At 42.7% G+C, this 14406-nt stretch overlaps 1 protein-coding gene across 1 annotated transcript; it reads right to left on the bottom strand.

Moving 5' to 3' along the window:
* Positions 1-10659: 10659 nt before the first annotated feature.
* LOC120711873 (endo-1,3;1,4-beta-D-glucanase-like) lies at positions 10660-14257 on the bottom strand. The gene is made up of 7 exons (XM_039997539.1): positions 13933-14257; positions 13818-13839; positions 11731-11848; positions 11488-11575; positions 11263-11352; positions 11072-11172; positions 10660-10994 (listed from the first exon to the last, which is right to left on the bottom strand). Exons 1-7 carry the CDS (start codon positions 14153-14155, stop codon positions 10854-10856), a joined length of 783 nt encoding a protein of 260 aa, XP_039853473.1. The 5' UTR covers positions 14156-14257; the 3' UTR covers positions 10660-10853.
* Between the last annotated feature and the right edge of the window lie 149 nt (positions 14258-14406).

The following is a 14406-nucleotide window of genomic DNA, read 5'->3' as shown; positions in this document are numbered from 1 at the left end:
TTCGTGGACTCGCTGGTTTTTACAGGAGATTCATGAAAGATTTCAGCACCATAGCTGCTCCACTGAACGAATTAATAAATAAAGGTGTTGCTTTCAATTGGCGTGAGCCACAAGAGATTGCTTTTCAAGAATTGAAAAAAAGGTTGTCAGAAGCGCCTCTACTTGTGTTGCCGGACTTCACAAAAACCTTTGAGGTTGAATGTGATGCAAGTGGGATTGGAATCGGAGGTGTGCTCATGCAAGATCGAAAACCTATTGCATATTTTAGTGAAAAGTTGGGAGGAGCACAACTGAACTACTCCGTGTATGACAAGGAGTTGAATGCTTTGGTAAGAGTACTTGAAACTTGGCAACATTATTTATGGCCAAAAGAATTTGTTATCCATTCAGATCATGAAGCATTGAAGTATTTGAAAGGCCAAGCCAAACTGAACCGTCGACATACCAAGTGGGTCGAATTCATTGAAACTTTTCCTTATGTGGTGAAATACAAGAAAGGTAAGGATCACCTTGTTGCTGATGCATTGTCCCGAAGAAATGTTTTGTTGAACCAACTTGAGGTAAAGGTGCCGGGACTAGAAGGTTTGAAAGATTTATATCATACTGATCATGAGTTTTCAGAATCATATGCCAAATGTACAGCTGGAAAAGGATGGGAAAAATATCATATTCATGATGGATTTTTATTTAGAGCTAACAAAATATGTGTGCCAAATTGTTCTATTAGACTCTTGTTGTTACAGGAATAACATGCAGGTGGACTAATGGGTCATTTTGGTTGGAAGAAGACCTATGAGCTGTTGGCCGACCATTTCTATTTGCCAAATATGAGAAGAGATGTTGAGAGACTTGTGCAGCGATGCGTCACATGCCACAAAGCTAAGTCAAAACTAAACCCCCATGGTTTATACACTCGATTGCATATTCCTAATGTTCCTTGGGAAGATATTAGCATGGACTTTGTTTTGGGTTTACCGAGGACTAAGAGGGGGAGCGATTCTATTTTTGCTGTTGTTGATAGATTCTCAAAAATGGCACATTTTATACCCTGTCATAAAAGCGATGATGCTTCCCACATAGCCTCTTTGTTTTTCAGAGAAATTGTGAGATTGCACGGGATGCCCAGGACCATTGTTTCAGATCGAGATACAAAGTTCTTGAGCTACTTTTGGAAGACATTATGGGCAAAACTTGGAGCAAGGTTGCTGTTTTCTACAACTTGTCACCCGCAGATGGATGGGCAAACTGAAGTGGTGAATAGAACACTTTCTATGTTGCTGCATACCATGATCAAGAAGAACTTGAAAGAATGGGAAGATTGCTTGCCACATGTGGAGTTTGCATATAACAGGGCAGTACATTTCACCACTTATATGTGTCCATTTGAAATTGTATATGGATTCAAACTGCTTGCTCTGATAGATTTGTTGTCATTACCATTGCAGGAAAGGTGTAACATGGAAGCCTCCAAGCGTGCTGCATATGTAAAGAAGATACATGAGAAGATAAAAGAAGCAATTGAGAAGAAGGCCAAGTACTATGCTGAGTGGGCGAACAAGCATCGTAAGAAGGTGACATTTGAGCCGGGAGATTTCGTTTGGGTACACCTTCGCAAGGAACGATTTCAAGAGAAGCATAAATAAAAATTGATGCCAAGAGGAGATGGACCATTCAGAGTACTAGCAAAAATAAATGATAATGCATACAAGATTGAGCTTCCTAAAGACTATGGTGTTAGCACAACCTTCAAAGTTGCTGACTTGACACCATACTTCGGTCCAGAAGAATCAGAGTCGAGGACGACTCCTTTTCAAGACAGGGAGGATGATGAGGCCATCTCAACCAACCATGCACCATACCATGTAAACCAAGCACATGATGTGGAAGATGTCACCCAAGTAAGAGAACAAGTGAACATTGAACCAATTACACATAGCCGAGCTAAGAAACTACAACGAGATGTGAACGCGCTACTTTCTGAAATTCATTTTAATATTAATGAGAATTATATACTGCCTAAGTCATGCACGTTGGTATTGCTCAGGTTCACCAAGGAGGATAAAGGACCACACTCGAACTCGACCAGTCCTGTAGAATAGTCTGAAAGAAACAGTCATAACTTTTGATTCCCAAAAGCTATAAAGGTCAATGAGGACATTTTGGAAATTTTATCAAGTCTACTTTCCAATTAAATTTATGCCGAGTACTTTTGACCATCTATTAATAAGATCTGAGTATTTTAGTAAAGACTGGTCAGAAGCTCAACAGTCTGCCAGAGGTTCAAATTCCCATGCAAAACTGTACTAATCTACAATGTTTCATGGTGCACGCTATACATGGTAGGAAAGATAAATAAGTCTACTTTCCAATACAACAAACCTCATGTCATTTGGACTTCCCAATAAAGAGTTTTGACCGAGTTAGTGGGCACTGCACAGAAGGCCAACAGCCAGGCGAGGCTCCATGGGAATTCAGTTCGTGGTGACTTTTGAGCTACTATAACTCCAGAAACTCCAAGGTCCATTCACACCCAACATGGAGGGTTGTTCCTTGTATAAGTACCATATGTATCTCAGAGATTAAACGAGACTTTGATAATGAAATAGAACCCCTTTTGTTCAGTTGTATGCTAACAAATTCAGAGAGTGATCTCTACCCCTTTGCTCTTGTGGTTCCCTTGGGATTACAGAAGCGGCCGCTTCATCGGCACCCAATCCGTGCTCCTGCTACTTCGAGTGCAGGTTGCGTAGGTTGGTTCTTTGAGAGTGTGATTGGGTGAATCCTTGGTTCAGGCTACCGTACAGAGACGATGGTTGGCTCCTTGTGCATGTCGTCAGGTTGCACTAGTTATCCGGCTGCTTGCAGCTAGTTATCTTGGCTGAGATTTCAGCTAGTTATCTTGTTCAAGATCCTATGTCATGAAGATCGGGACCAAGACTCATCAACTTGGAGCAGGGGAGGCGCGCCGGACAAAATCCGGCGGGTTTAGTCGCCGGCGACGGGGTAACCGGGGTGGGAGAGCAAGAGGAAGTCGCAAGCTACCTCAAGGAGGCTTCGATTGGGGCGGAGATGGCCGGAAACGGCTCGCCGGCGAGGAACAGGGGGGCAGCAGCAGTTCTTGGTGGCGGCGGCGCTCTGGTGATGGGTTCGGGGTGTGGCCGGGCCTAGGAGCTTCAGGGCGGTGCAAAAAAGCTAACTCCGGTGGAGGAGGTCGGCACCGGAGTGGAGGAGGACGTCAGCACCAGAGTGGAGTAGGATGGCGGTGTCGATCTGCAGGGGCGCCACGGGCGGAGAAGGACGGAGGCGGCGTGGGCGGAGGAGGACGGCGGCGCGGGAGGAGGGGCACGGCGGCCACGCGGGCGGAGGAGGATGGCGGCACGTTTTGGCAGCCTGGCGGCATCGTCCTTCGTCCTCCGTGAAAAATGACGAAGTCCGAAAGCCCCCAGGTACATATAGGAGGACCATTTTCAGGGGCGGGTGACATCACCTCCCGCCCCTGAAAATGGTTTTTCGGGGAGGGTGGTGAGGTCACCCGCCCCTGGAAATTGTTTGTAGGGGCGGGTGATATAACCAACCGTCCCTGGAAACTGTTTGTAGGGGCAGTAGCTGGTATCACCCGCCTCTATTAATGTATTTTAATATTTTTAAAAATTCTCCCAAAAATAAGTTCTATCTAGAAAAAATAGGAAATCATATCCAAAAAAATTGAAAATTTAACCATACCATTTTTGAGACCGGTAGAACAAGGGAAAAATCTGAGATCAATATTTTTGAGACCATAGAACAATGGAAAAATATGAGATCAACAATATAATCCAAGTTTCATAAATAGGTCTAATATTCCAAGTTTCATGAATCCAATTACACGCACTCGATTCTAAATAGCTACTGATTCAAGCGGTAACAATTCTCGATTCGCCATCCTTGCATGCCCATGGCTTGTCATCTTTTCTTAAGCCTGCTTCTATAATGTTCATCTTCTGTGGTAGGTTTGTGAAGAGGTTTATTTCGTTGTACTTATTATAATCTTCCACATCATTGATACCATCAACTCCTATGATATCTTGTTTTCCGGGAACAACAATATATTTTGCTTTCTTTGTGGGGTCAGCTACATACAGTACTTGTGCAACTTGTGAAGCAAGTACCCATGGGTCATCTTTATAACCAACATTATTGAAGTCAACAATCGTGAGTCCATAGGCATCCACCTCAACACCTCTAGGGTGTTTGACCCAACGACACCGAAATACCGGTATTTGTATATTGTAACCATAGTGTATTTCCCATATATCATCTACGACACCATAGTAAGTGGTACTTTCGCCTATTCTCTCGTCCAAGGCCTCAATGCAGACACCACTATTCTGGGATACGGTCTTCTTGTCCTTTGCAGCAGTATAAAATAAATATCCATTAATATCATACCCTTGCCATGATGTGACCTGGCTAGATGGCCCTACTGCTAATCTTTTAATCGTTTGTTTGTCCAAGGTATCTCCATCTGGTAGATCCATATTCTTCAACCATGCAGTCAACCGACGCTTGTGCTCTCTCATGATCCAATCATCTGAGCGGCCATTACATTCGGCACGAATCATGCTCAAGTGCTCATTGACTAAAGGTGTCATTATCGTGAGATGCTGGAAGATGCTATAATGTGCTTGTTGCACTCCTTTAAAATCCTTGTCAATAAATGTTTTTTCTCCCAATCGTCCCAACCCCTTCCAACCTCCCAAAAAAGCAAGGAACGGGCAGACCAATGGATACTTAATCATTTAGGTAACCAAGGCAACACTCGATGACTTCCTCAGTACTGTATCCCTCGATCATAGAACCCTCAGGATAAGCATGATTTAGTATGTGCCAGTTTAGAATGGACATGAAACACTCGTACGTCCACATTTCGTGTAAGTAAAGTGGACCCAGTGCACGTATTTGGTCGACCATGTGAATCATTAAGTGCTCTGTTATATCAAAATGACCAGGAGGGAAGCACATCTCAAGTTGTGCCTTAGTCTCCCCAATAAATTCTTGAAGATCATTCAATTCATCTTCGTTGATCACCTTTTGAGAAATCTTGTTGAAGAAATAGCACAGCTGAGTGATTACCATCTTCACGTATATTGTCTTGATCACTCTAATTGCAATAGGGAGGAACACCGTCAACAACACATGACAATCATGATAGTTATATCCGCATAGCGAGAGGTCTTTCGTCGAGACTAGTTTCTTTATGTTGGATGAAAAATGACTTGGCACTCTGATCCCCTATAAGCTCTCGCACATTGCCTTCTCATCATGTGTCAAGTTGTAGGAAGCCGGAGGAAGTTCATATCTTCCATTTCCTTTTTCAATAGGGTGAAGATCCTTTCTTATCTCCATGGCTACCAGGTCTTGATGTGACTTTAAGGTATCCTTTGTCTTTGATTATGTCTCTAAAAGGAGCCCAATCGAATTACCAAACACATTCTTCTTCAGGTGCATCCCATCGATTTCATGGTAGACCTCAAGATCACCCCAATACGGCAAGGACTTGTAGAATATGGACTGTTTCTTAGATAGTATGCCTGCGATTGGTGTCTTATCTCTATTTTTCTTCTTCCCATCTTTTGTCACCTTCCCATAACTGACCTGGATGGTCCTCACTATTTTGGAAACATAGTGCCCATCTCTTTTTACTGGAGCAGAATTAATTTAGGCTTGCCATCAAAAAAGTTGTGGAACTTCTTACTTCGGTAATGATGTCCTTCCACCAAGAAATGTCTATACCCAAGGTAAACTAAATTTCTAGAACCTTCTAGAAAAGATGATACAGTCTCATCCACGCAGACCATGTAGCCCGTCCTACCTTTGATCTGTCCCGAAAGGAAAAATAGAGCCTGGTAATCATGGATGGTGGTGAAGATAATAGCTCTGAGATTAAAGGTCTGCTGGGTAAAACCGTCAAACATATCGATACCCTCCTTCCATAGTGTTTCCTTCTCTTGCATTAAAGGTTCAAGGAAAACATCAATATCGATGCCAGGATGCTTGGGTCCTTGTATAAGGATGGACAACAAAAGATATTTTCTCTTCTGGCACAACCATGTAGGCAGGTTGTACATCGTCAAGATCACCGGCCATGTGCTGTGCGTGCTAGTCCTTTCACCAAATGGATTCATTCCGTCCATACTCGACGTAACGTTCCTCGGGTCCTTTCCAAATTCCAGATAATACTACTCATTGAACTTCTTCCACTGGCGAGCATCGGCTGGATGTCGAAGCTTTCCGTCGCCCTTCTTGCGCTTATCTGAATCCCACCAGCTCATCAATTCAGCATCCTTTGGGTTCGAGAAGAAACATCTTAGACGGTCGGCAACCGGGAGGTACCACATAACCATCGCAGGAATTCGCCTCTGCTTCTCGGATATGCCTAAAGTAGTGTCTGGTGGCTCCACTGAGGCACCCTGCCTCTTCCTTTTGTTCCTATTTGTTGGACCTTGGTTATCGCCACCACAATAGCCAACATTGTTTTTGTATCTATTTGCAGAACATACAGGGCATTTGTCAAAGTCTTTGAAAGTATCCCCACGATACAAAATACAATGATTTGGGCATGCATGAATTCTTTCTACAACCATTGTGAATGGGCTGACAAGCTTCTTTGCTCGATATGTGTTTGCAGGCACTTCATTTGGCTTCGGAAGCAACCAGGCCAACATAGACAGGAGATCATTGAAGCTACTATCTGACTAGCTGTGTTTAGCCTTTAGGGTCAATAGCTCAAGTACAAAACGAAGAACGGTCCAGTGTTTCGGACATCCTTTAGATCGCTCGTATATATTTTCCTCTGCTGATTTCTTCACCGTCTCAAAGTTTTATATCCCCTTTGCACTACCAACCAACAGCTCTATTTTGGTGTGCCGCAACAACTGGCTCAGGAAATCACCATCATCAAGTTCATCACTATCATCATCACTGTCAATATCGATGCCCCCCTCCCCCCGTCCAAACCATCACTATAGCCACAACCAACATCTTCATCATCACCGCATGCATCATCATAATCATCAAACAATATATTAAACTAGAGGTCTTGCAATATTTCTTCGAATTGATTCTCTCTCGGAGATGGTGCTTCTTCACCATGTTTATTCCAGATCATGTAGTTGTCTACAAAACCACTAATCAAGACATGCGATCTAATTATAGTTGTATCGCTGAATACTCTCATATTTTTGCAGGGTTTGCACGGGCAATGTATCAGATGTGTCTTCTCAATTCTTACATAGTTTTCCGCAGCTTGAATAAATTTATTAAGTTGTTCACGGAAATATGCATCCGTCCTTCGTGCTTTGTACATCCATGTCCTATCCATCTCTAAACACCAACAACAGAAAATCAATAGATAATTTCAAGGGATTAAAACAAGCTCTTAAATAATATTGGAAATAAATGCTAAATAACTCAACAGCTAAGAGTAGATATTGGAAACAAATAAAAGGGGAAAAATTCAAACCCTAACCAATTACATTATGTGAAAAGGGGAAATCAACTCTTTTTCTCTCTCCTTTATATATCTAGTAATTTGTTTTCCTAGAAATGAGGCTAAAACAAGAAGATTGGTTGCAAATAATTACATAATTATGCTCTCTATCTAATTTAGCATAACTTTATCCAAAAACTTAAGTCAAATCATGGCTTAGATGGTAAATCCATCCAATGGAGATCTAGATCTACCGAGGGAATGTGAGAGCAATTTAAGCCTTCAAATTAACCCAAAAGCTTAGAAAAACCATAGAGTTAGCATCTACTTACCCCCTAGAGCCCCCAACTCCAAGGAAATCAAGTTCAAAACCTTCCCTCCTCTATTTTTGATTTATGGCATTTTCGGACAGCACCTCCCCCGAGAAGAGAGAGTTCTATCGCGAGGAAGAAGAAGGTCTCGCGCCTAGATATTTATGGGTTTTTTCAGAAGCGGATGACCCCACAAGCCGCCCCTAGAAACATATTTCCAGGGGCGGCTGAAGCCATCAGCCATCCCTAAAAATGGGGCTCATTTTCAGGGGCGGCTGATAGCACCAGCCGCCCTTAGAAATTAGATCTTTAGGGGCGGCTGACGGTATCAGCTGAGCCCCATTTTCAGGGGCGGCTGATAGCACCAGCCGCCCCTGGAAATTAGATCTTTAGGGGCGGCTGACGGTATCAGCCGAGCCCCATTTTCAGGGGCGGCCGATGGCATCATCCGCCCCTAAATACATGTTTCTAGGGGTGGGTCAACTACTACAGTGCCCCACTCCTTTTGTAGGAGCGGGGTACATTTACACCCACCCCTAAAAAAAAGGGGCGTTGCTAAAATTCATTTCTGTAGTAGTGGCTACATGAGTGAGAGCTTGAGATTTCATATTTGAACCCACCTGGCTGTTGCAGGATGGGTTCAAAAAAAATGGGTGTTAGATAAATGGTCAGCAAGGAAAGAGGATTATATTCTAGATCACTGGCGCTGGATCTCGGGTGAACCGTGTAGGAAGACGAAAGGCTAGGGGGCTAACATAGAGAGTGAGCAAAAAAAGTGAAGTAGAATATCCTCATTAACCTAAGCAGCTCGATAAAGAAGCGGAGGTGAGAGAGATGAAAGTGGAGGAGTGACAAGCTAGATATAGATTAGAGGAGGAACTAATGGTGATCTATAGAAGAGATGAAATCTGGTGGCAAAAAGTGCAGGAGAATGATGGCTTTTGGAAGGCAACTCCAACATTGGGTACTTTGATGGTATTGCGGATGGCAGGAAAACAGAATGCACCATAAAAAGACTAGAGGATGGGGAGAAAGTGTATACAGAAACCGAGCAATTAAAAAAGCATGTGACAGAGTTCTACAAAACCCTTTTTGGCAGGTAACCAGAGAGTTTAGTCCACCTAGCAGAGGATTTTTGGGTTAAAAAAATGGAAGATGGAGGAGGCTGATTGGGCTGATTTGACCAAACCTTTCTTGTTGGAGGAGCTAGAAAAGCCAGTGAAGGAGAAACCAATAGAGCCCCTGGGCAGACGGCTTCTCCGTCCTTTTCTTTAAGGAATTGTGGGGGTAGGTCAAACATGACATAGCTGAGATGCTGGGCAAACTATTTCAAGGTGACTTAGATTTAGCAAGGTTGAGTTACGGAGTAATTATCCTAATTTTGAAAGTTAATGGGGGCGACAAATATTAAACAGTTCAAACTGATTTGCTTGTTGAATGTGATATACAAAATTATCATGAAAGTGCTCATGATGAGATTGGCGTTAGTGGCACACAAGGTGATTGGGGCCAATCAGTCATCCTTCTTACCGGGCAGACACATCTTAGATGGAGTGGTGGTGCTTCATGAAACTCTGCATGAGCTGAGGAGACAGAAGGAGGGTATTGTCTTGAAATTGGATTTCGAAAAGTCCTGGTTAGTTGGAGTTTCTGATGGAGGTCCTTAAGAGGAAGAATTTTCCTGATAGGTGGATGGAGAGGTAGAGTGGCAATTAAGCTCAATGGTGAAAAAGGTGAATTTTTTAGAGGATTTAAAAGTGTGAGATAAGGAGACCTGTTGTTCCATCTTCTATTTAATCTGGTGGGTGATGCTTTAAATGAGCTACTGAACCGTGTGAATGACACAGGGCTCATAACGGGGCTGGTTCCCCATCTGGTGGAGGTGGGGGGCTTACCTATTTGCAGTACGCTGACGACATGATTCTGTTTGAGGAAAATACAGATACCAACATTGCTATGCTAGCTGAAGTTCATTCTGTTTTGCTACGAGGAGATGTCGGGTATAAGAGTTAGCTACAACAAAAATGAAGTGTTTGTTGTCGGAATGAACCAGGATGGAATGAACCAGGAAGAGTGGGAAAAGGTAGCTAATGCTTTCAACTGCCAAGTAGGATCCTTCCTGATGAAATATTTGGGTCTCCCGGTTAGAGATCATAGGCTGGTGAAATCTGAGTTGAGTGGGTCAGCTTTCAAGATGGAGAAGAGATTAGAAACCTTCAAGTTTCACTAGCATCCCGATGTATTCATGTGAGTGTATCTTCTTCATGATGGAACATACGCTAGATTAGATGCAGTTAGAAGAAGATTTTTTTGGCAAGGCGTGGGGAAGAAGATAAGTATCACATGATAAAATGGGAGGCACCGAGCAAACCAAAGGAAATGGGAGGATTGGGCTTCATTGGCACTAGAGCAATGAGTATTCGTATTACGAACTGGCAGTGATGCCTACTATCACCGCTGGCTCTAAAGGGAACCGGAGGTGATGGAATATCACCGCTGGTTCGTTTAAACTAGCGGTGATGAGGCATTTGCAATGATTCAACATGTAGTAGTGTAACTTTGTAAGCCTTGTTTAACAATCAAAATCACTCTAGTATGGGTTTCTACTGAGGTCTCTATTGCAGGGAGGTCTCTTCTTTCTCCGCTTGGGCCACTTCTCGTACGAGTGGGAAGGGAGGTGCCAACTTTCTTTTTTTGAAAACAGGGTGATCCCAACTTATTTTTTTTTCTAGTTGACACCCACGTGCCTATTCCCTATCCTGCTCGTTGTTTCTCTTTGTGCACCGTGAGCCAAGTGGCTCGTCTATAGCTCGGTTTTGCCGCCATCCAGAAAAGTAGGATCCATGCCACCTTAGTTTATTGTTCATTTATATATTTAAATTCTCTCATTAAAAAAATATATTCCAGATAAATTAGCATGGTCTCAAGGTAAAAGAGACCAACAGTACATCATACCTTCAAACGAATAAAACATATCCAATAATATTCATTCAATGGCAACATGCAAGTTTACAATGCGATCGGCAAGAAATATTATTATATCTAAATCAATATGAATAACCTTCAAGCAGTCTTCACTTCAAGTATTTCTTGAACCAGTCAAGCATGTAAGCAAGAGCTTCTTCAGCAGTTCTAACGGCAAAAGGGTCGGTTGTATTATATCTGCATGCAAATCCATGCGCAACTCCTGGAAAGATCTTGGCGAAGTATGGAATCTGCAAGAACAAGAAATAATGTCAGACATCCTTACTGTAATTGGTATCCGGTGTTAATTATGTCACTAGGAACTCACCCCTGTTCTTTGACGCAAGACGTTCACAAACTGGTACACTAGTTTAGGTGGCGTCGATGTGTCATTCTGAGCTCCAAGGATCTCAATTGGGCATTTGACCTCTGAGTTTTTAGCCAACTTAGTTTAGCAAAGGAAATCAACAGAACAAGACTAGTTCCACAGAAAAAAGAGAGAAACGCTAGGGGGCACACCTTTCATATCATCAGCAGTCACCGTTGAAGGATGAGAAAGGCAAACTACTTTGATATCATCAGTTTTTGCCACCTCGGCGCCAAATTTTCCTGCCAAAAAAAGCAGCATTATTGTAATAACTTGTATATGTTACATGTGCTGCCAGAATTTTTTTTGGAAACTAAATTTCACTGGGGCTGGCTTGTCAATTAATAGTATTATATAACTTGATGTACTTCACTCACCACCCCAGCAATAACCTCCAACAGCAATGGACTTTCTTTCCTTTCTTAAAGCAGCAAAGAGTGGCTTGGCGTCTTCAGCAGCTTTTATCTGTCAGATCGATCGGGCAATAATTTATTGTCAACTCATGATGCAATGTGCCATAAGACAATATTGTTAACAATTACTTCTCATTCTTATGGTGATCATAAGATGAAAATTGAAAGGGACATGGAAATAAGTTTTGACAAGTAAATGGAGCACACCGGGGAATGAGACTTGATCCACTCTGAAATGTTTTTACTTGCGTCGTAAAAATCACCATTGAAGAAATCAGGGACCAAGACGAAGTATCCTGCCTCACCAACTTTATCTGCTATCTTTCTGCATTAGTAAACATCAACAGGTACTAATTAGCTCTGGACTAAATCAAGGATTGGAATAATTACGTAAGATATATTGTTTCTTACATTGTAAAAAATGCTGTGTATCCCATATAGAAGGCATTCTTGAAACATTAAGTTAGAAGCACAGATTGGGTGTTCTAAACTAAACTTTCTATCATTTAGGTGAGAAATTCATTCCTTTGTAAATGGATGAAATTACTAAAGATTTGAGGTGCAATTTGCTCCAATGAAAATTGGCCAATTTATTGTCCAGTTCGAATGTTTGTTGGAAGTTGGGGCCTGTTAGAGTTAATCTTGTTGTTTAGTTTGTTGATCATGTGCTCTTTGTGCTTGTGCGGCGGCTATGTGCTTGGTCTAGTGGCCGTGAATTCCTACGAGCATGTTAGCAGGGGTGCATGCGTGAGTTAGTTTGTTCAGTTCATGCAGGAGCTTGTTGGCATGGAGTTGTGACCCGAGTCAAGTGACTGAGTCATGGCGTGAAGAGTGTGGATCAGATGGGATAGCTCTTGTATGTACTATGTAGTCGTTGGTGGGTGCTCTGCATGCAGCAAGATGTGCCTTGTTGTATGTAGGAAGGTGATTAGAGGATAAGCCACAGGAGGTGCTTGCTGGTTTGTGCGTGGTGAAGTGAAAAAGAAATGTGGTGTTGGTGTGCAGTGCCACAAAAAGCTACTTGTGTGTTCCTTTGTTCCTACATGAGCATCTTCTTCGAAGAGCGAGTGTCGTGAGCTGTGCCAACATGACCCACCAATAATAAAATCCTCTCACTTTTCGATTTTTCTCGAAAGCGAGCTACCCTGCTGGATGGTAGAGATTACAGAGCACAGACTGTCTGCACATGGGAACCATGAGTTGTTTCTAAAAGAAGAGGAATAGTTACCGATAAACATCAACCGGTACTGATTAGCCTTGAACTAAATCAAGGAAAGGAAAAGTAACAGATCATATTGTTTCTTAGTACATTCAAAAGCAGTATGCAGTTAGTTTATCCCATATAGAAGGCATTTTCTTTCCAAAACATGGTTAGTTCACTTGAAAACAGAATCAAGTGAAGCGTTGTTGAAATGTTAAGTTAGAAGCAAAAATTGGATGTTCGAAATCAAACTTTCTCCCATTTTAGTGAGAAATCCATTTATCGATAGTTTGATGAAAGTACTAATGATTTAAGCTCAAATTTCTCAAATGAAATTTGACTAATTTAATCATTTGCTAGTTCTAAAGGCTTGTTGTTGTAATCATTTGCTAGTTCTAATGTTTATTTGAAGTTGGGACCTACCAATAAAATTCCATCACTTTCTGTTTTTTCTAGAAAGCAAGATGCCCTGCTGGATGGTACAGATTACAGAATATAGAGGGTTTGCACATCAGAACCATGACGACGTCTCTAAAAGCTGTGTTAGAAACTTAGAATGCTTTTAATAATATTGGACTGTTCCATTGGTGGACAATCTTTATTAGATACTAAAGCAATCCTAAAAATAAAAAACGCTAGAGCAGGCAACTGAAGACCTTCAGATATAAACGGGAATCCTTAAAAAAAAGGAGACGCTCATGTTTTTTTTTAAGATAAGGGGAAACCGGCCTCCACTATCACATTGTGATAGCTTGCGGCCATAGGAGACGCTCCTGTTGTCTGTTGACCAAGAAGCAAGAACAGAGCCCCTTCTTTCCTTCCCTTTTGTTTTCGAGATCGACAACAAAGAATTATTGACCCGCTGTTTTTTTGCTTGAATGTAGTCTTCTTCTGATGTTCGTCACATCTCGCCCAATTTGAGATCTCAAATTATTCAAGTATATTACTCTTTTAGCAAGAATTTTCTGATGGTTTTGATGCAGAAAATTAAAGCAAAGAGAAGGATATATAATAGTAAATGGAACAGGAACATGAAGGAACTTCAAAGGTTCAAATCTAGGAAACGAAGTGAAGATAATATGTGTCAGTGTACCTGAGTATAGGCGCCTCGAAACCTGAAGAAATCCATCAAAGAAACAGAGAGACGTTTACTGTCAGAGGGAAAACCCAAAGACTGAATCATATCGTGATGTGACCGATGCACGAACCGAAAACGTCGGAGGCGAGGACGACGGCGCGGCGGGACTTGGCCGGGCCGGTGACATAGGCTCTGAACCCCCCGGGAAGGTCGCTGACGACCTCGCCGGCCTCGCCGCCGGTCAGAGACAGGTCCGGCGGGTTGCTGAGGCACTGCGAGTGCTGGGCCGGAGCGGCCGCAGCAGCAGCAGCAAGCACGCCGGCGAGGCAGAGAAGGACCTGCGCGGACCCCATGGCGCTGGGACAGGAAGCCCCAACAACCGCTTGCTTGTCGCTGCAGCGCAGCTGCTGTGTGCCGGGTTGTTTAAACGTCGTGATCCAATGCCGGCTCAATGTTATACAAGATCTTTGGGATTTGAAGAGCACGTGAGCTGAAAGTAAACGGAAGCTGAAATAAGCTCAAAGGAACGGAGGCTGCTGCTAGTGATCGAGCTGGAGGTTGACGTCCGATTGATGATCGAACGGCGAGGGAACCGTGGTTGACA

The sequence above is a fragment of the Panicum virgatum genome, chromosome 6K, assembly GCF_016808335.1.
Source record: "Panicum virgatum strain AP13 chromosome 6K, P.virgatum_v5, whole genome shotgun sequence".
Classification (NCBI taxonomy): Eukaryota; Viridiplantae; Streptophyta; class Magnoliopsida; order Poales; family Poaceae; genus Panicum; species Panicum virgatum.
Note: the sequence above shows the minus strand (reverse complement) of the source record. Positions and strands in the feature narration are given on the sequence as shown.

Coding starts and splice junctions, on each gene's coding strand:
- LOC120711873 (XM_039997539.1), bottom strand. CDS start 14,155: ATGGGGTCCGCGCAGGTCCTTCTCTGCCTCGCCGGCGTGCTTGCTGCT. Junction 11,353..11,487: donor TGGAGGTTATTGCTGGGGTG/GTGAGTGAAGTA, acceptor TTTTTTTGGCAG/GAAAATTTGGCGCCGAGGTG. Junction 11,173..11,262: donor GACTGCTGATGATATGAAAG/GTGTGCCCCCTA, acceptor CTAAAAACTCAG/AGGTCAAATGCCCAATTGAG.